Consider the following 20150-nt stretch of genomic DNA (forward strand, 5'->3'; position numbering starts at 1 on the left):
AGCCTTAGATTTGGATTAAAGGTTTCAGTTCTTAAAAATTGGGCACCTGAAGAGTAAATGCAAGTTATGAGAGCTTGTCGTTCTGAGGAGCCAAGCTATGCCTTAGTGAGATTGTGTTTGCCAAAGCCTGTGACCATGCTCTTCTTCAGATAGATTGTCTTAAGACCAGGCTGAAATCATGCTCTTGCTGAGCTCACTGGCAAAGCTCCTACTGATTTAAATGGGAGCAGAATTCCCAAGATACCACCTTCTTCTGTGTCTTCAGCACTAGAAATAGCTGCTAAAAGTAGAACCCTCCTGGATTTGGTCCTTGCTTGTATTTCCCCTTGTTTCTAAGGAAAGTTGACTCTTGTTCATAACTTCTGCATTTGGCCAAGAACTCTAAGACAACGTTCCTTCATAAAAAACCACCCATGGTGCTTTCTCCGGGTCTCTGGGTAGAATTCCAGGCTGTGTCTAGGTGGCAGAGTGTAGCAGCATGAGGTGACCAGAGCTGGCGTTGAATGTACTGGAGGTTTAGCTGTGTTAGCAAAGCACTTTACCAGCGGCACATACCACGTGGGCGTGCTGGGTGGGAAGATGTGGCACATTCTGCAGTAGTAATGTCTGGGCTGGAGTCCTCATTCTACTTCTGGATGAGTTACACCTGGGCTACTTGGCTTTGTGGAGAAATGAGGTGTGGTAAGTTGGGCAGAGCACAGCATGAACAGAGTTGGGCTATGTCTGTGAGTCCCCAGCACCTGCTGCTGGTGGCAAAATACCTGACTGCCGTGTTTTCCCTAGGGCTTTTAATATTTGGTGTGAAAGAATCCGCCCTGGTGAACAAAGTGTTCACCTGTATCAACGTCCTCGTCCTTGGCTTCGTCGTGATCTCTGGTTTCGTGAAAGGATCTGTTAAAAACTGGCATCTGACTGAACAGGACATTTACAACACCAGCCACAGCATTTATGGAGACAAGTAGGTTGCATCTTTTCTTCTCATCTCAGAAGCTGGTGCATTTTCAATAGCAAGTTTGTGGGGGGGGTTGTGGGGTGAATTAGAAAACCAGTGAATGGGATTGCTGCCTCCTTTGCCAAATACCTTGGAGGCAAAGCTGGCTTTGGTGGGTGCTTTTTGAAAGCGGTCTGTACTGATGGGCTGAAACTGCTAGGAATAGGCTATGTCAACGTGGACCCTGCTGCAGAACTCACCATTTCTAGCCTTGTGACCAGTATGACACCCAAATTTGAGAGAAAAGAGCTCTTTAGACAACCTCCTACTCAAGGCTTCACCAGACTGGCTCTGGTGCCTGTATGAAGCCATGTCCAAGTATACTGTGTACTTTCTGTGGATGCTTGGGCAATATCCTTGGGGCATTGTTGTACCTTTTGGAGACTTTGTTCCAAACGCCTCAATAAAATGAAGGCAAGTTGCAGATAATTTAAATGCATTGCAGTAAGCAAATCACAAATCTATTTTTAATGACATTTTTCTTCTTGGCCAAAATTCTGCCATCCTATACAAGATTAAAATTAAGGAGCTTACAAGTTAGTTAGCTTACTAGTTAGACAAAACTATTCATTTTTGCTTGAGACTGTGCAACACAGAATGAGGGCCTTTAAATATCTCCATATATATCAGCTCAGTCCCGGCTTGCTATGTAACCCTTTATGCTGGCCTGCAAGGAAGCAAAGTTTGGCACAGTCTGTCGAGATTCATAAATGTTGTGTGAGTCAAATTTAGCTTGTGTAAAAGCCACTTCTTGAGCCTCTGCAAAACTCAACCTGCTGCAAACAAATTGCTTCTATAGGACAGGTCCCCCCTCCTTTCCTGCTGTTATTCCCATGCAAGGAGCAATTAGTGCAATAGTTTGAAAGTGTAGCTCTTTGACCTGTAGCGTTTCATATTTTTGTAAAATCTGTCTGGGGTTTACTTTACTTTATCACTATTTCCAGGGTAATCCATGTTTGGGTTGTGCTGTTTTTTGTGGGCCAGTTTTCATCTAAGTCTCAATAGAGTTTCTTCGAGAGAGTTCAAATGCTTACACCTGATAAGACTTGCAGATTTGGCATTTACTTTAATTGCCTTAATTCATCCTTACAAAGGCTTTTCACTGAAAAAAGTGACTTAAGTCACTTGAACTGAAGGATATGTTTTTTATTTGTCACTCAGCACAGGCGCATGGATCTGGGCTCCCAATCCAGAGTGCACTGGGATCAGCATGTGTCTGTATGTTGACTTAAATTAACTTTGGATAAGGCTCAGCAAAGTATTTGGTGTGTCAGGGATGCAGGCTCCACTTCTCCCTTAGGGCTACAAGCATGGTTTGAGTATTAGCTTGGCACAAGGAATTTTGAAGTTGAGAATAGAGGATTGGATGGCTTTTAGACAGTCGTGGCACCCTGCATTCCTCTCTTATGTCTACTCACCTACACTTTGTCCCAAATCCCTCTTAAGTGAAAAGTGTATGGTTTATATGTTTCTCAGTCTTCAGCTTTTAGAATTACATCTTGTGCTTTTTCAAAAGCTTCTGTTTAAATGAATATGTATATCTACACACATACAGTAATATTAGGAGAGAACTTTTAATATTCATGCTATTTTCTCTTTGTCTTAGCCAAGACATTTTTATCCACCCCACAAAATGGGTAGTGGGAACAAACCACAAACCATTTTTATTCTGGGCATTCCCCAACCTGTTGCAGGCCAGTCCAGAGCTCAGCACTGGGTAGGGCTTAGCATTTTGCCTTGTATTTATATGCTATCATGTGAAAGGGAGAGCCTGTTCCTTCAAACTTCGGCTTTGAATTTTGTTATGAGCTGTGTGAATAGCTTTGTTACTCCCACCTAGGCAGGATCACTTCTAATCCAGTGCCATGCGTTTTAGTCAAACACAGGAAGAAAAGCTCTACGGTGTTGGAGGGTTTATGCCTTATGGATGGAATGGAGTCCTCTCAGGGGCAGCCACATGTTTTTATGCTTTTGTGGGATTTGACTGTATTGCTACTACAGGTAAGAGGGAAGATGTTCTTTTTTGTTATGAACCTGGTTGCTGGTAGATTGGCTTTCAGTAATGTTGCAGAGCACAGATAATAGGGAATTCAGGGCACCACATTCATTGTCTCTCTGAACCTCAGCTCAAAGTAGAGTTTTGGATCATCTACTCCTAACAGTGAAAGTGCTGAGTTTGTCCAAGTCCCTGGGTACCTGAGTGCTGACTTCTAGCTGCTGTGGCCGGCCATTAAACCGTGTAACCCACAAGCTTCCTCCCTCCTTCTTTGCCTGTAGGGCCCACTCTTGTGGATGGTCACTAACGGTCCATCATGTCCAGTTTTATCAGTTAGGCAAACAGGGAAGGCCCAGATTCAGATACTTGGTATGACTGGGGAAGTTTGAGCGTCTAATTCTAACCGATATTTTAATCAACAGGTTATTTTAGAATAGGGTTCTTCAGGGCTTTCAGCTGAAGAAGCTCTGATGGTTTGGAGCCAAAGAAAGAGGAAGCCTCTGGGGAGTCATCTGCACCCTAAAGCTGTGCCTCAGAATCAGGGGGAGTTTTAATCTCTAAAGATTAAGATACCTCATTTAGAGAGAGAAGCCATCAGCATTGTCATATTTCTTCTGGCTAAGAAGAATCTCAATTCCCTGGAGAAAGGAGGTGATCCTTGATTTCACATTAGACATGAATTGAGTTGCTTCAAAGTTGGAGCAGAGGAAGAAGGAAATCATGACAAAGACAGATAAAGCAATACTGCCTGTTATTCCAAGCAAGGAATTTCAGAAGTGCTGGCTCCATTACTCCAGCCAGTCCTAGAGTCTCTCCTTGTAGGAGAAACATGTTCATCTCTCTTTGACTTCTGGGTGTATGGATCTGTGTTTGTTAGTTCATTCTCCTGAAATGTTAAACCTCAAGAGCCCTTGCTTTCAGAGCAGCTTTTTAGGACAGGGAAGGCACAAATCTGTTTCATAATTAATCAGTACCTGAATTTTGATGAATTTTGGTTTTTTAGACATTTGTCCCTACTTGGTTGTTGAAAATTTTCCATAAAAACTATGGGGGGTCCTTTTTTAAGGAGGGATTTTTGAAGACCCATATGATTATCAGGTGCTCTGCCTTTTCCTGTAACTGGGCACCTATGGTGCCATGTTCATGGTGTATTAATTCTGGTGGAGATGCTACTGAAATGGTCATCCAGGGATTTGTCCTACAACTGCACAATAATTTCTTGTTCCATCATTTGTGATCATTGAACTCTTCTTGGGTCTGCACCATCAGTGGGATAGAAGGAGTATACAAGGATAACCTGTTCTGGGGAAAGGACTGTTTTCAATCCAGACTGTTTCTGTGACTGCGTTTACAAGGCTTCCACAAGTGTCTATCAGAAGGATTGACAGGAGCAGCAGAAGTGGGAGCAAACAGCTGTGGTAGGCCAAGTGGATGGAGCAGTCTGTTGACAGCTTTATGGTCAAAGAGCACCTCAGTGCCCACAAAACCTTTGAAAGCCCCAGCCAGCATGCCCTAGATTGGGATAAAGTTCTTGCTTGTCATTTAGCTGATATTTAAATTTCTTTCTTTTAGGCGAGGAGGTAAAAAACCCTCAGAAGGCCATTCCTATTGGCATCGTGGCATCTCTGCTCATTTGCTTTGTGGCCTATTTTGGTGTGTCGGCTGCCCTGACTCTCATGATGCCTTACTACCAGCTGGATACCAATAGCCCTTTACCCAATGCCTTTAAATATGTGGGTTGGGATGGAGCCAATTATGCAGTGGCTGTCGGTTCCTTGTGTGCCCTTTCTACAAGGTAAGACACTGCTCTTCCTTTTTGCATCTCTCAAGGCAAATCTCCAGCTCTTGTAAAACATGGAGCAGAGATCAGGCATGAAATTCAGAGCTATTGACTTCAAAAGGACCAGGATTTCACCCTGTGATAGATATCAGAGATGCACGTAACCAGTATCACTTCAGAAATTCCCATCTTAACAGAAGACCCAGCAGGTGCATTTCAGGAATATAAATATGGATTGAGTGACTAAATCATGGAGGCAACTACGCAGTGGACATCCTGGCATGCTGGATGGAGAGCAGACTTGTGTCAGGTAGTGCAGGGTGCATCTTCTGCAGCATGTGGGGCTTGCCATATCCAAGGCCATCTGTCTGCAGATTATCTGCAGGACAGCCATCTGGATGGGAGGCAGGGCAGGCTGGAGGCAGAATATGTCATCTTCTCCTGCACTCGGGAGGCCCATTTCAGATCAACTTAGACATATTCAATTAGTTGAGCAACTCTAGAGGCTCATAGAAGTTACAGCTCTTTTACTACCTGAAAGTCAGGCTGTTTTCATGCCCCATGGCTAAGTTTAAGCATCCAAAATCATAGAGCTGCACCTCATTTGCCAACCATCAGTAACATGGGTGTTCGAAGGGGGCCCATGAAGGAGAAGCTTAAGTGAGCGAAAGCCACCTGTGTTCATACTGCCATAAACTAGCTTTTGTTTGTATGCCTGTGCTCAGCAGGAAGTGATATAAGTAGATTATTTCTCCCTCCTGTGTCTGTAGTCTCCTTGGCACCATGTTTCCGATGCCTCGAATAATTTACGCTATGGCAGAAGATGGACTTCTCTTTAAATTCTTGGCTAAAGTCGACGAGAAGAGAAAAACTCCAAGAATTGCAACAGTGACATCAGGAGCTATTGCAGGTAGGATCAAAAGACTTGCACGAATCTGAGGAAAGGAGACATAAGCTCATCATTGGGGCAGATAAGTCCGCCTGACTCTAGCCCACTTACTAATCCGATCTGTTGCACAGCTTGACATCCCAGAGGGTGCCCTGGGTTTCCAGGGCATGCCTTGGAGGGTTCTGGGTGAGCATGAGTAGCTTGCTGTGTGCGTGTCCCTCTTTCTCAGAGCTCATTGCTGCCATCCTGTCTCATGCCAGGAATTGCCTTTATCTGCTCCCTGGGTGCTCTGCAGACCTTAAAAATAATTAACTCCCTGCAAGGTGGAAGCCAGTGGTGCCCCAGCGTCCTTGTGGCTGCTGGTCTGGCTTGGCTGAAGACACCTCATCACCTGTGGGTAGGAAGTCTGCGGAAGATGCCAGAGCAGCCGGAGACAGGCAGATGGCCCCTGTGGCACTGGCATTTGTTAATCAGTTAGGCACAGCTGGCAGCCATCCTGTTCTCTTCTTCTTTCTCCTGGCCCCCCAGAAATATCAGAATTAAACCTCCCAGACAGCAAGGATGAGTGGCTTACCCTGTTCTTGCAGCCTCTCCCTCCCTCACGATGCTTAGCAAAGAGGGGAGCCTTGCTGCTTCCTCTTTACCTGCCGCTGCAATGAGCATTCTGCTGGGATGAGCCATTGGTACAAAAGTGTACCACCTTTGGTGGGGAGTTGCTGCCAGACTGCTGCCCTGGGCTCTGAGCTCCTATGAAAGGGCTTAGCTCCTGTTGCTGAGACTCGCAGAGCCTCCTCACAGCTGCTTCTCCCACACCTTTCTCTTCAGGTATTCTTGGGTCCATACTGTGGTGGGGTAAGAAAAAGAGCCATACAAAGTTTAAAAAAGTGCTTTGCAGTCCCTTTCGGTCTCGTCTGAGTGGTCCATAGTGCCCTAGGACCAAAGCCCACATGAAGCTGCAGGGACAGCACTTGCCAGCTGAGTTTGAGTGCTGGGCTGGTTGTTGGGCCTCCAGGTTATGCATTAAGGACAGGCTGGGCCAGGCTCAGCTCTGAGGTCCCTGCACTCTCATATGACTGTTTGCGTTACCTGATGTCTGACTATGTGTTCTCTGCTTACTTGCCTTCTGAAGGCCCCTATACAAAATTCTGTACAACCGGGGTTGCCTGGTGAGGGTGTGTAAGCAGGGTAATCCCTAAGGGATGGCAGTCTGTAAGTTTTTCTGGAAATCCCCATGACAAGACATGCTACCTTGAAGATGCCCTCCTTGATGCTTGGTCCCGTTGCATGCACAAGCTTGGTTTCACCCCACCTGAGCTGAGACATAAGGCAGCAATGTACTGCTTATCCTCTGTCCCCTGTAGCTACTTCCAGGAGATAATTGTGGCTTTAGGGGTGCTGCGGCTCCACTGGGGGACTCCAACAATGAGGTTGTGACTTAAACTGCTGCTCGTTTTTGGTACTTGGGTGAACATACCCGTATGAGATGAACAGGCTGGCATTTACTGTAGTAAGTGGTTCCTCTTGTTTCAGCTAGCGAGGCTGTGCTGGGACAGCATGCGGAAGCTTGGGGTATTCATGTGCTGAGGCCTGCCTCTCCTCATCTCAGAACATCTTGAGCTCCCATGCCAAGTCCTGAGCAACAGTCACACATGTGCTGTGTCGTCATTAGCACTCTTGAAATGTGCGTGTTCTGCTGTGTTACTTGTTTTTCTTCTCTCTCACCTTCTTCTCCTACAGCTGTTATGGCCTTTCTTTTTGACTTGAAAGATCTTGTGGACCTCATGTCCATCGGGACCCTCCTGGCTTACTCCTTGGTAGCAACCTGTGTGTTAGTACTGAGGTAAGAATGTAGAAACCGCCTTTCTTGTCACACTGGCAGAAATCCACACAGTGATCAGATGCCTTCATAGTTTCTATAGGCCTAGTGAAACTATGAGCATCTCCAGCTATAAGCATATGAAGAGCTTGTTTCTCTGAGCTCGTGGGAGACTGTGTTAGTTGTATCTACAGTGGGGTCCTCTGAACTTGGTTAACCCTTGGTCCATACCACTCCTGCTGCGGTCAACTCTAAATGCCCTGGGAGATATGCCAATGGATAGGGATGAGAGATGTGTGGTCCTCGTCACCGCTCTTATTCTCACTGGGGATACACTTTCAGGTTGTCTTATTTTTGAAAGGGGGTTCAAGGTAAAGTCTAACAGCAGCAGGAGCAAAAAAGCTGAGCATGTGTTTACAGGATCAGTGCCTCTGTGTCTTTTAGAAGTGCTGAGCTCCCCTAACTTCCCAAACCTAAGCTGAAAATTGAGTGTCTTCAGTGCTTGGCACCTCACAGATGACAGCACTCTACCAATGAAAACTGTACTATGAAGATCATGTTACTGAAAAATACCTTTGTGTGTTCAATGACTTATTCAGAGTCAGATAGAGGCTTTCTACAAGCTCACAGCAAATGCACTGAACTAAGAAGAGTCTTGCAGCTGGTGAAGGGCCAGTGCTGTACTGTAGTATCATTGCTTTGTGTTTGTGCTCTCCTCCCTGCCCCTTAAAAACCCTTGCCAATTTTCCTTGCCCTTGTTACTTTTCCTGATTTCCGAGCCCAGTCTTTTCCTCAGAGCTAGAAATGGCTTTTTAATTTGTTTTTGCCAGTTGCTGTACCTATTGCATGACATTTCCCCCATCACGGATTGGCAGAGCTGACAGCCTATCTTGTAGTGGCTCAGGCAGCTGATTTGTCTGCCCTGTTGACTGCCTAATGATGTAGCAGGTGAATTGTTTTCAAAGCTATAAGATCCTGGTACTGGTTTCTTGCTGTGATTGGACCCAAGGATTTCACTGCATTTCTCAATTTGCAGTGTTTCCCAAATGTCCTCGTTGTACACACGTCCCCATGGGAGCAGTTTTAAGGTCTTTCAAAATGGCCCAATCCTTTAGTCAGAATTTTAGGTGAGTCACAGACAAAACATTCTGTAACAGAGAGTTAAGGCTGAAGGGGAGTGATTTTTCTTTATGGATCCACATGGTTGTGTGTCACAACCCTTTTGAATGTGCTGTTCACACAGGCAACAACCATCTCTTCCTTCCCTGTGTGGCAGCAGACAAGGTAGCAGAAGAGACTGGGATAGAGGAGTATGAGGCACCAGGAATGTCTCTGCTGGGTGTGATATCTGCTGAACTGTTAGCTCAACCACCTCCTTTCCAAAAGGCAAGAGCTGAACTGCCACTGATAACACAACAGCCTGGTTATGACTATCTGTCTGTCCCTCTGCCGCTTCCTTCTCCAGTCCTATCAACTCATCATGTTTTCGTGACAAGGATGACAGTGTTTATGAAAGAGCACTGTATGCTTTAAAACACTTGACCTTACAACCAAGCTGTAGGTGATAAGATCTGACCATATTTGCTTACATCATTGTGATGTTAGTCATCAAATATCCCTCTGAAACAGAAGGGTGTAGACATTATGTGGGCCTGTTCTGGTGCTGTAGTGATCTGGGGAGCAGCCATGACTATGCATGTGGCTTTTAAATGAACGGGTACCCTGTGCCAAACTGATTGGCTCTTTGTGTCATTTCTTTTTTCCTAGATACCAGCCAGAGCAGCCTAATTTGGCATACCAAATGGCTAGGTCAACAGAGGAGACAGATAACAATGAGTCTGTGAGCACCAGTGAGTCACAGACTGGATTTTTGCCAGAGGAAGAGGAGAAGTGCTCCTTCAAAGCTATACTGTTTCCCCCAAATTTGGACCCTTCCAAATTATCTGGCTCGGTGGTGAACATCTCAACCTTCATCATTGGTAAGCACTGGGCAGTGCGTCTCTGGAGCATAGAGCTGGTAGGTCTTTGTACTCACCGTGGGGGGAAAACTCACATCCTTGCTGTGATTTTCGTGAGCTCTTGTAATGGCCAAAATAACTGAAGATCTGCAGATTAAATTTCTGACTTGAAGAGAAATGCACAGATGGGGTATGTGGGGGTGTATAGGGGGAAAGACATATCTGTTATGGTTAGTTTTTTAATAAGTTGCTGTTTTGTTTGCTGACCTTTCAGATTCTGCTTGTGGCTTGTTGTTGGTTTTCTCCTGTATCTAAAAAAAAAAAATCAGTAACCTTTGGTGTCTGTTCACAGGTTTCTTTATTGTGTGCAGCTGTATCCTGAATGCCCTTATAACAAATATTGCAATATATGTATGGATTATTGCTGTCATCCTTGTTCTCATTGTCAGCTGCATTATATGGAAACAACCTGAAAGCAAAACTAAACTCTCCTTTAAGGTGAGTGTCCTGGGACGTGTAGCTAAAGAAGAGCTGTTTTGGGAGGTGCTTGGAGGTGGAAGTCCATGTTGGCCTGTATCAGAAGGGTGGACCTGGCCAAATATAAGCATGATGTGAACTTTTCCATCCAGGAGAAGCTGGAAGGGCAGACCCTGCTGCAGAGGTGTGGCTGGAAGGGAAGGGCAGACTCTGCTTTCGAAAGCAGATGGTTATAAGATAGGGTAGAGTCGGAGACTGGAGGAAAGAGGATAGTTGTGAAGGGCCACATCAGATCGTGGATACAGAAGGAGAAAGAACCCAAGAAGCAAACTTGTATGTGAGGATCAGAGGGGTACTCACTAAAAGGCTCTAAGAAAGTGAACTGTCATGTTCTCCTTAGTCCCCATGGAGGCTAAGGCATGACCATTCTCTCTTTAACTGCCTTAAGTGTGAGAAACCGTTGTTTTCCTGCCCTGTCCAAGTACACCATCTTTTCAATATTAAACAAACACTGGGATGTTTTTTTCCCCCCAGTATAATCCTGCAAGTCATGTTTTATTGTATTGATTTCAGGCTAGTTCCCCAATTTATTAAATTAATTTTGGATTCTAATTCCATCCTCTAAACTGCTTTCATTGTGACTGCTTTTCAGATACAGTTTTTCAGTAAATTCACTGATTTTAATAACTTAATCCAGCTAGAGTTTTCCAAGGTAGTATTTCCAGCTCATTTTGAGTATTATGGTCCCAGAGGTAGAAACAGAAATGTCCAGGAGCAGAAAACTCAGGAACTCTCATCTAGGCTGTATTTTCTAAACTTGCTTCTGAGGAGGTCTCTTCACCTTTCACTGAAGGTATTTTACCTCCTTTTTTTCCCCTCAGCCACTACCCTGTCCAAGAAAAAAGAAAATTAGACCTATCACTGCTAAATCTGTAATCATAGAATCATTTAGGTTGGAAAAGAACTTTAAGTTCATCAGGTCCAACCATTAACCCAGCACTTCCAAATCCACCACTAAACCGTGTCCTTCAGTGCCACATCTACATGTCTTTTAAATACCTCCAGGGGTGGTGATTCCACCACTTCCCTGGGTAGTCTGTTCTAATGCCTGACAACCTTGTCACTTATCTCCTTGCTGCTCTTTAGACATTCACAACCCGACTGTGATTTTTCTCCTAAGTCACTCTGGAAATCCAAGGCTGACCTGTTTGTTCCCCAGTTGTTTCTCTGTATTCTTTAATAGGTAGTTTTTCTCCCTTCTCCAGTTATTAGACACCTTACAATTCTACCAAGAGCTCTCAGAGATGCTTATTAATAGTTCAGAGATCACTTCTGCAATATCTGGGTACATAACTCACCCACCTAGGGAAATTTTATTTGTCCCTACTGACTTGACAAAAGCCAAATTTAGAAAAATATTCTTATTTTCTTTTCTAATTTGTGTGCCTATCTCCTTTCTCTAGTGATGTGAGCAGCTGCTTACTGTAAGTTCTTTTTTTTTGGCAATGCTTAGATCAAGAAAGGCCCACAACATTTCAGCCTGTTTCTTTTTATAAATCTTCTTTTCCCTTAGGAGCAAAGTTCACTGTCCTATTAGTTCCACCATATTCACAAAGCTTTCTATTGTTATAATTTGTCTTGTTTGATTTTATCTTTACATGCCAGTGCTATTTTTTTATATTCTTATTTGGCATTTTGGCTTTACTGTCTCATTCTTCTTTGACTCTCAGACCACTAAGGCATTCTTGGCACAGCTGCAGTCATCTCTTGCAAGATTTGCTGGTTTTCTTCTGCTTCAGGATGATTTTCTCTCTATTGCTAAATTACCTTGATATCTGTTGAATGAAGTTCCTTAGACCCCTCCTCTGACATTCCCCTTACCTTCCTCTCTTACTCTTCAATAGGTGCCTCTCCTTGGTTATTCCTCTTCTCTCCTTCACCCCACAAAATTCGCCTCCTTTCTAAAATTCACCTCTTGCCTCCTTACAGACCACAAAACAAGCTTCTTAAAACAGATGAACAGCATTGTTTACATCCCGCTCCCATAGTGGACTGATGTCCTCCTTTTGGGTTTAACCTTGCTTTTTCTCAGATCTGACAGCTGAAGTTTTGGTAACAACCATCACTTCCCATTTACAAGGAATGTGATGTTCGTTCCTGCCCACTGTTCCATCCCTGTGGATGTAACGTATCCCTCATTCTTTTTCAGGTACCTCTTTTACCCTTTCTTCCCGTTGTGAGTATTTTTGTGAATGTTTACCTCATGATGCAGCTAGACGTAGGCACATGGATACGGTTTGCAGTCTGGATGCTCCTAGGTGAGTTAGAGAGTAAAAAATGCTATGTTCAAAGTTACTAGGTTTTGTTAACCAGAAATTTATTGTAGCATTCCAGGGAGGGATTCTGCATTCTGATCATCCCTGGGCAACCCTGGTGACTTCACTGAAGCCATTTAGGCAGTCTCAATCTTTCTTTAAAATTCAAGGGTCTTAAAGCCTTTGTGAGGACAGCATAACAACCCATGAACCGTCTTATGGGTCTTGTTGCTGACAAGAAACCATAGAGCGTTTTTTGTTGACTGGCCTTGAGTTGCTGTCCGTGTGGTGGGGCTTATGGTTTTGGAGCTGAAGAAGCTGAGCTGTATCCCAAGATGTTCCCAGTAGCCATGTGGATAAGGCTGAATTGCCTGAAATGCTCAAATGAGCACCCCATTTGGGGCTGGGATAGATTGACTTTTAAAGACTAGTGCCTGTGGGCTTTTTTTTCCCCTAAGGATGGTAGTGGCTGTCCATGAGAAGCTAACGATCAGGGTGGCTGGGCTTACACTGGTGTAACTTGTGTCAGTGGGTGTGAGTAGGGTTTTCTGCTTCCTTACAGAGCTAATGGTAACCTCTCCCCTTGGCTTCTACAGGCTTTATCATCTACTTTGCCTATGGAATACGGCATAGCGTGGAAGCCACCTACGCGGCGTCAGCAGATGTGGAGAGAAACACAGACGCTGGCTCAGACAGCTGTAAATGACTGTGTTTGGCTTACAGGCAACTGGTAGCTGCAGTGAAAGAAGCTTTGTGGTGGGGATCCTGAATCAGATTGCACCTGATCAATCAGTAATGCAGGAATAAGAAAGCCTAATGCAGGCCTCCCTAACCCTTTTGCTGCAGCTTGCGGTTTGTTTAGTAGCACAGTTAAAAGGGATCACAAGGAAAAAAGACACAACTCTGGAATACTCCTGGCAGCACTGTCAGCTCACCTGGGGCTATGGGCTTCCCTCTCTCCCTCTCCTGTTTTGTTTTTTTCCTCAGTATGTAGAAAGAGAACTGCTTCTGTGTGCCAGTTAACCTTAAATGCTGCTATGAAACCAAGCCTCACAAAGGTCTTTCTCAGTAGCCCTGAGAATTACCTCCCCACAGATACTCTACCTGATTATACATGGAGCAGATTTTGCAGTGCTACTGTCAAGTGTAGACCAGATCCATCCTTCACCCTATGTGACCTGTACCCCACGTGTACGCACAAAAAAAGGCTCTCGCCAAACAACAGATTTCACTGGGTTAAGAAAGCACCTGCAAGATTTTAATTCTTTAAATTATTAGGTCTCATAGTTTTTGTTGTATTTAACTTGTTTTTTTGACTATGTACTCATATGCTTTAAAGCACATTTCCACTGCTGTGAAATGTTGGGAAGGTTTGTGGTTGCTGTTTGTCAGGTGAATGGTCGCTCGCCAGCACACAGGGAACGCCAGTATATATTGCTGCTGCCTGTACACTCCACAGAAGGATTGCCAGGTTTAGTGAGGGAACTGTGTGGTGCAAGTACTTGAAAGGCCTGAAAGGAATGGGTGCCTCTGAAGAGATGTCCTGCCTCTTTGCCTTGGAAGTCACCAGTGTGGCTGCAGTGGTGGGGTGGTTGGCAGAGGTGAGTCCAGCTCTGACAGCAAGTGGAGTCCTGTTTTCCTCTTCCTGCATCAGTTCTGTGTCCTGGCCAAGTGGCATTAGCAAAGGATTTGGCTGTGATACTTCCATTTGGTGTTGGTGGGTGGAACACATTTCTGCCTTGGAAAGGGAAGCACAGAAGAATCCTCAGGGTCATGAAGTTCACTCATGAGCAGTAGTGGTGTCTGCCCCCTGCCCAGGGGAGGCTGTGGGGAGGTGCAAGGGCTTCTCAAGTCCCAGCAGAGCATGCAGCCCAGAAAACACCGCTAAGCTCTAGGGTCTGACTTGCTGAGGGGAACTTTCCCTTTGGGGCTGGAGATCATTTCCAGAGCCTGGCTGTGAAAGGTTGGAAATTTGGAGTTGAGACCAGGGGCTGTGTTTGGTTGGCAATGCCTTGGTTTTGCTGCAAGATGATGTTTGTTTTTTTGAATTCTCTCTAATAGCTTTCCCCAGCCAAATTCATCCACTACCCTAAAAAAGGCTTGTTAAAGCATCGTGAAGGTGGACCATGCCCATGTAATGCCACTGATTTAAATTCATGCTTCAACTTGTACTGAAAAACAAATCATAGAATCATGGAATGGTTTGGGTTGGAAGGGACCTTTTGAAGATCATCTAGTCTAGCCTCCCTTCCATGGGTAAGGACATCTTTCACTAGATGAGATTGCTCAAAACCCAGGCCTCAAATGCTTCCAGGGATGGAGCATCCCAAATAGATACTGTGGAAACCCCCTTTCCTGACTGAGTGGATGCTTTCCTAGGTGTCCTCCATACTACTGTCTCTGAACACTGGACAATCTTTAATCTATTTGTCAGCATGGCTCTTGCTGATGAAGCGACAGGCTCTCGTCCCCATTATTCAGTTGGATAACTGAAGAACAGACCCCTGCGTGACTTGCCCAGGGTCTCACCAGGCATCTGGTGCAGCAGAAAGGAGAATCAGACAATTTCCTGGGTTACATGGCTGGACCGTGGACCATCTCTCACATGTTTCCAAGAAAGACTTTGTAGCCTTTCTGCCCACTGAAGAGTTTTAATCTTGACTTCTTTCTAGTGCGCTGGGAGGCTCTTCTTGGCAGGATTGGAATTTGAGGGAGCGAAGGCAATGTGTTCATTGCTTCCCAGGTGCACTTCAGGGTGTGTTTTGAGTGCAGTTTCCCCCCAAAAATGAAGTCGGGGTCTGCTCCAGTCAGTGGGTCTTGACCATCTGCCAAGCCTTTGCACCTTATGCATATACAAAGTCTTAATCAAGCAGGGGGAGATGAATATAGAAATTAGAAGCCACTACGTTGAAATCTATTTTGTTTAAACACAGGCAAGGTCAACACACTCCACAGCCTCCCAAAAGACACTGAAGATGTGGTGAGAGGCAAGAAGATGAAAACTCAGAGGGGAGCAAAGTTTCCTATTGTACTAAAAATGTAAGGATGTTTTTCTCTACCTGGGTACCAGCTCCTGAGCAATTATAGCATTAAACAATGACCATTTAGGGGTGAATTCTGACTGGAAGTGTGTTTCCAAAGAAAATTATTTTAACATATACAGATTTCTTGCTGTATGTAAATTTTTTTTATATAGGTGTTAACTTATTTGTGTTGTCTGCTTAGAGATGTGTTCTGGTTTTTATATTCCATTACTTTGCTTCAGCTTTTGTGGCATATAATAGCAACACGTAGAAGAAGAGGAAGTCCTGATGGGGGCCATTTTTCTTCAGTCGCTTTTTCTCTGAGAAGGTTCATAGGAAAACCATTCTGTGTCAACAGATTTGATATTTAAATGTGCCCTTATGTGTACCAGCCCAGAGCCACATGCCATAAATTTGCTGGTAGAGGTGAGGGTCTTTAACTCTGTCTCCCGCTGCTCCATCATGACTTCTTCAACCCATCAGTTCCCTGGTGGTAAGTGCTGCTGTTGCTACTCACCAGATACAAGGAGGTGGAGGGAATCTGCAGCCCTGCACAGTGACAGGGAAGTGCAGGTGTCTCCCTGTCTCTCTGTGTACCTGCTTCTCCTGTGTCCAGCTGGACCTGGGGACCTCCTGACCTCCTCTTCACATGTTTTGACCCAGGGAGTGGACTGGTGAGGAGGTGATGAGTTTGACACAGCTGCATACTTCTGCCTCGTCCTCTCCTGCCTGCATCTACCCCTTGCTTGTCCATTTTTTTAAGCTAAAAGGCAAGTCTGACTGCCTCTTTCCAGGACAATGTCAAGGACTTTGCTGAATAGTGGTTTTTTTACTATTTTATGGGGTTTTACCATTTTCTGCCTCCCTGCTGATGTGTGCATGTAACATAGATCAAGCGAGGTATCTTTGGAGTCATGCAACTGCTGCTATAACCTTGCTGTTGTGGATGATACACTTTCATTCATTTGAGCTTTCCTCTGTGAATAGTTTAATCATAATTTTATGATGCAAATATTTTGTAGAGCATTTTGTTGCATGAAGAGTTGGGAATGGACAAGCAATGCCTTTGCTCGGCACAAAAATAGATCCTGGCATGCTTGATATTTAGGGGCAGGCTCTGGCCCAAAAGAGTGACCTTATTTCAGCGTATTTAGTTGCTCCCAGTCTGCTCACTTGAAGTTTCCTTCTGGGAAAGCTGTTGGAAGGGTCCTACTGACTGCTGGTGCATGGTGGGCAGAGGTTGGCAGCATTGAGGCTGCAACTCCCAGTTATATAGCAAGTCTGAGTATGTAACCAGCCAGCCCTTCTCAATGGAAAATTACTGTCAAAACAGTTTTCCTCCCCCCCACCAAACAAAGAAATTTTTTTGGTTCAGAAATGACTAGCTTTTGATTATTTACTTACTATTTTCATTCTTTTGTCACTGAAAGTCATTACTGACTGGTTTTCGACTTCACTTCACTTTACCCTTTTCTCATCCCTCAGGGTGGAGTTTGATGCTTCTCTGGGTAGAGAGTGCTTGTGCTGGGAGTCGAACAGCTCTGCTGCATGAGGGGGTACTCTACTGTACTGTTTGGCCATTGTGGGGGCTGGGGTATGCTGCAAACAGACTGCTCCTGGTTCAGAGCCATATGTGCTTGGTCACAGCAGGGGAGAGGGGGCTGAAAGGAAACACACTGGTGGAACTGCTGCTGGTGCTGACACCACATGCTGCTGTTTACTGCCGGGGTTTTAGAAGGGTAAAGTTTTAGCTGGCAGTGCCTGCCATAGATGCTCTTACTCTTCATCCATCCCACAAAAACAGGCTCCTATTCCTGGTGTACAGAGAGTGCCTGTCACTGCCTGTTGCCTCCGTTCCTACTTACTCAGAGACCAGAAAGTGATATGATACAATATTATGTTTATATTTGTAAAATCTGCTTCTTTAGTGATTGCATTTTATATACTAATGAATTCCAGTAAAAATTCTTAAATCCACCCCTAAGGAAAGCCATGTACAAGTAAACATTGCTATCATCTGCCCAAATGAAGGAAGAGCGACAGGCAGGTCTGGCGGGCGTGAGGGGCTTGCATTGACAGGGAGGAGGAGGAATGAGGCTGGTTTTCATGCAGCAGGCTCCCCTGAAATCCCTTCCCTATGTGCATCTCAACACTCCCCTTTCAAAGCAAACCTCTTCCCTATGGCAGAAAAAGCATCTCTTCCTAAAGCCTTGGATAACCTTGCGATGTCCGCTGGGATTGACTTTCCAAGCAGGTCTTATTTCTTCCTTCTCCTTATGAAAAAATTGCACTTGTTCAAGGCTAAATCTATACATACACAGTGAACTGATGCTTTCTCCTCACAGCCAACTCACCTTTCCACAGGGCTGCCAGCCTGATGTGGGATGCCAGCCTGCCTGCATCCCAAAAGCAAGCTGAAGGCAAGGCTGCCTCGATGGTGTCATCAGTTGTGCTGCCTGTTGCCACTCGCCTCGTGGTTTGTCATTCATTTCCCATTCCAGCAGCAATGCCTCTGCCATAACCCCCCTGGGCTGCCTTACGCTTCTACCTTACAGTTGCAGCTGAGGTCCCACTGGGAGTCTGACACCCAGCTGGAAAACAGATGATCCTGGAATGTCTCTGCTAGCAAGAGCCAGACCTCGATTTTTCTCAGGGTATTTGCTCTTGGCTCACACTGCAAAACATGAGGTTCATCTGAGACCTGGCAGGCTCCAACCAGCAAGAAGCACCTTTTCATTCCAGTGCTGTGTGGGGCAGTGGTTTTGGCAAAGTGACTCATATTTTTGGGACAACAGTGGGAAGCAAAGGGTTCCCTTGCAGCACTTGTGTGTTCCAGCTGTGCTGGGTGCAAGGGGCAGGAGGAACTGGTAAAGCAATTTTTCTGACCGAAGCCATGGAAGAGTGTATATTTTTATTTTTCAATTATTAAAATTATTAAGCAAAATGTAAATAATAAAATTTCCGTTGTCTGATGGTCTATTTTCCTAATGATTTTCTCAGAACTTTTTATGGGTGTGATAAGTAGTTTTAATGCTTGTTCAGTAATCAAATCTATTTTTTGTCTTCTTTATCTTTGTTTCGGTTTGATTTTTTTTTTCTTTTGCCTTTTTTACCAAGTTCATGTAGCAATTAAAGCCTTAAGTTTTAAAATGTGAACCTTGCCCCTAGAGCACAGCGCAGGTGTGTGGCTACTTCTAATCCTGGCAACACTGTAAATACTTCTCCCCTCAGCAATGCTTTTGGAATTTGGAAATTCACATGTAATTATCTGGTACAACATTAAAACATATTTCTTAATGTCCAAAATTATGCCTATTGTTTGCCCTCATTTGCAAGCCTGCCTCTGTTTTCCACCTTGTTCCAATGTCTGCAGGAGAGCACTTGCTCAGGGAGCTGCTTGTGGTAACTCTACCCTGTCTTTTGGATTTGCTGAGACAGGTGGGACACTACGTAATTTGGGGAATTTTTTGCAGACTGGGTCTGTGCTCAGTGCTGAGCAGGTTGTTGCTGCTGACAGTGAGGTGACTCAGCCCCTGTCTTGTACTACCAGTTCAGGTATTAGGTGGGACTTCAAGAACCTGCAAAGGTAACTTAAAATTGACCCAGGTGATATAAATTTTGCTCACATTGCAAAGTTTGGTTGCCTCAGGAAATTAGCACTGTGTAGTGAATGAAGAGTACTGCTCGTGGGATTTTCCAGGATAGGGCCTGCAGGACAACACAGAAACCACCAGGCAGGAGGAGGCTTGTCTGCTGCGTGCCTCTGCCTCCATCACTTGTGTCCTGTGGCAGATGAGCCAGTGGCCCCCGAACACTGCTTTGCTTCTTCCTTTAGTCCTGGTCCTTGCCACAGCTTCCTTTGTGCTAAGCAAGGCAGGGGCCTGGTGAAAAATCTTTCAGGAGGATGTCATCAGGTATGTTTCTGAGGTGGGATGTGCCCTGACCCCTTTTTAATCCTTGTGGCAAAGCCCAAGCAGTTTCTGGCTCTCAGTGGGAGGGCAGGGTGAGGGCACAGGGGATTGGGTGTTGAAACTTAGTGAACTGGCATTCTAATAAGAGTGCAGGTTTTTGCTACTGTGCCTGAACCACTGGCAGAAATGTTCCCGTTACCACATGCTGCACTGTGACACCTTAATAGAAACATTGCAGACCACAATCCCTGATCTGGGAGCCCCAGTCATATTGGAAGCACCTTTAGAAAATGAATCCATGAGAACTTAATAGCATGTGAGCCACAGTTAGGAAACCCAGCTGACCAGCCCTGCTGCCCGGAGGCTAAGTGACTGTCTAGCTTCAGTCTTTACCTTAATGGGGTAACCCTTTAATGAAGTTTTGCTTTGTTTTCCATTGATCTTGGTTTCCGTGTGCAGAGAAAACATGGCAGGACGTGCTGGTCTGTATGCGTCAGCCCATAGGTGCACTGGCGCATGTTTTTATTAATCAGGAATATATTACACTTATCTGTACATCGTAACTGAAATTATACAAACTCTTCCTGTAATCATTAGCCACGTAGTAAACAGGACCACAGAACTCCTGCTGTGCGGGAAACTGTACAGAGGCTCCTCAGCGTGTCCATGGGACACAACCACCATCAGTGCAGAGACGTAAAATACCTGATTTTGCACTTGATAGTTCTCCTTTCCTCCCCCTGCCCACCACCATCACAAGCCTTTGCTACTGTGTATCGACCGAGTTAACACATCTCTGCCGGCAGCTGCAGGAGGTCCCATCCCAACAGGGCCAAATGGTATCTTTCCACAGAAAATTCTGTGGCCCCCACTTGCTGCTGGCTCTCCTGCCATCCCATGGCTGATACCTGCTCCCAGTGCCTGTCTCTAGAGCCCCTGCAGAGCAGCTGTAGGCTAGTTTTATTGCCGCTGCACCCTTCTGCATTGGTTAAAG

The 20150-nt window shown here is 45.1% G+C and overlaps 1 protein-coding gene across 5 annotated transcripts in view; it reads left to right on the forward strand.

Annotated features, from left to right (window-relative positions):
- Positions 1-18551, forward strand: part of SLC7A1 (solute carrier family 7 member 1) — a 44916-nt gene extending 26365 nt beyond the window's left edge. For all 5 annotated transcript variants that reach the window (XM_027727140.2, XM_027727139.2, XM_027727142.2 and 2 more), the window contains 9 exons: positions 784-958; positions 2868-2992; positions 4560-4782; positions 5538-5677; positions 7394-7496; positions 9240-9451; positions 9783-9928; positions 12117-12225; positions 12819-18551. In XM_027727140.2, coding sequence (XP_027582941.2) covers positions 784-958; positions 2868-2992; positions 4560-4782; positions 5538-5677; positions 7394-7496; positions 9240-9451; positions 9783-9928; positions 12117-12225; positions 12819-12928 — 1343 coding nt within the window. In that variant the 3' untranslated portion in view covers positions 12929-18551. The remainder of the gene's footprint in view (positions 1-783; positions 959-2867; positions 2993-4559; positions 4783-5537; positions 5678-7393; positions 7497-9239; positions 9452-9782; positions 9929-12116; positions 12226-12818) is intronic.
- The last annotated feature ends 1599 nt before the right edge of the window (positions 18552-20150 follow it).

The sequence above is a fragment of the Pipra filicauda genome, unplaced genomic scaffold, assembly GCF_003945595.2.
Source record: "Pipra filicauda isolate LSUMZ 115617 unplaced genomic scaffold, ASM394559v2 scaffold50_size3627746_pilon, whole genome shotgun sequence".
Classification (NCBI taxonomy): Eukaryota; Metazoa; Chordata; class Aves; order Passeriformes; family Pipridae; genus Pipra; species Pipra filicauda.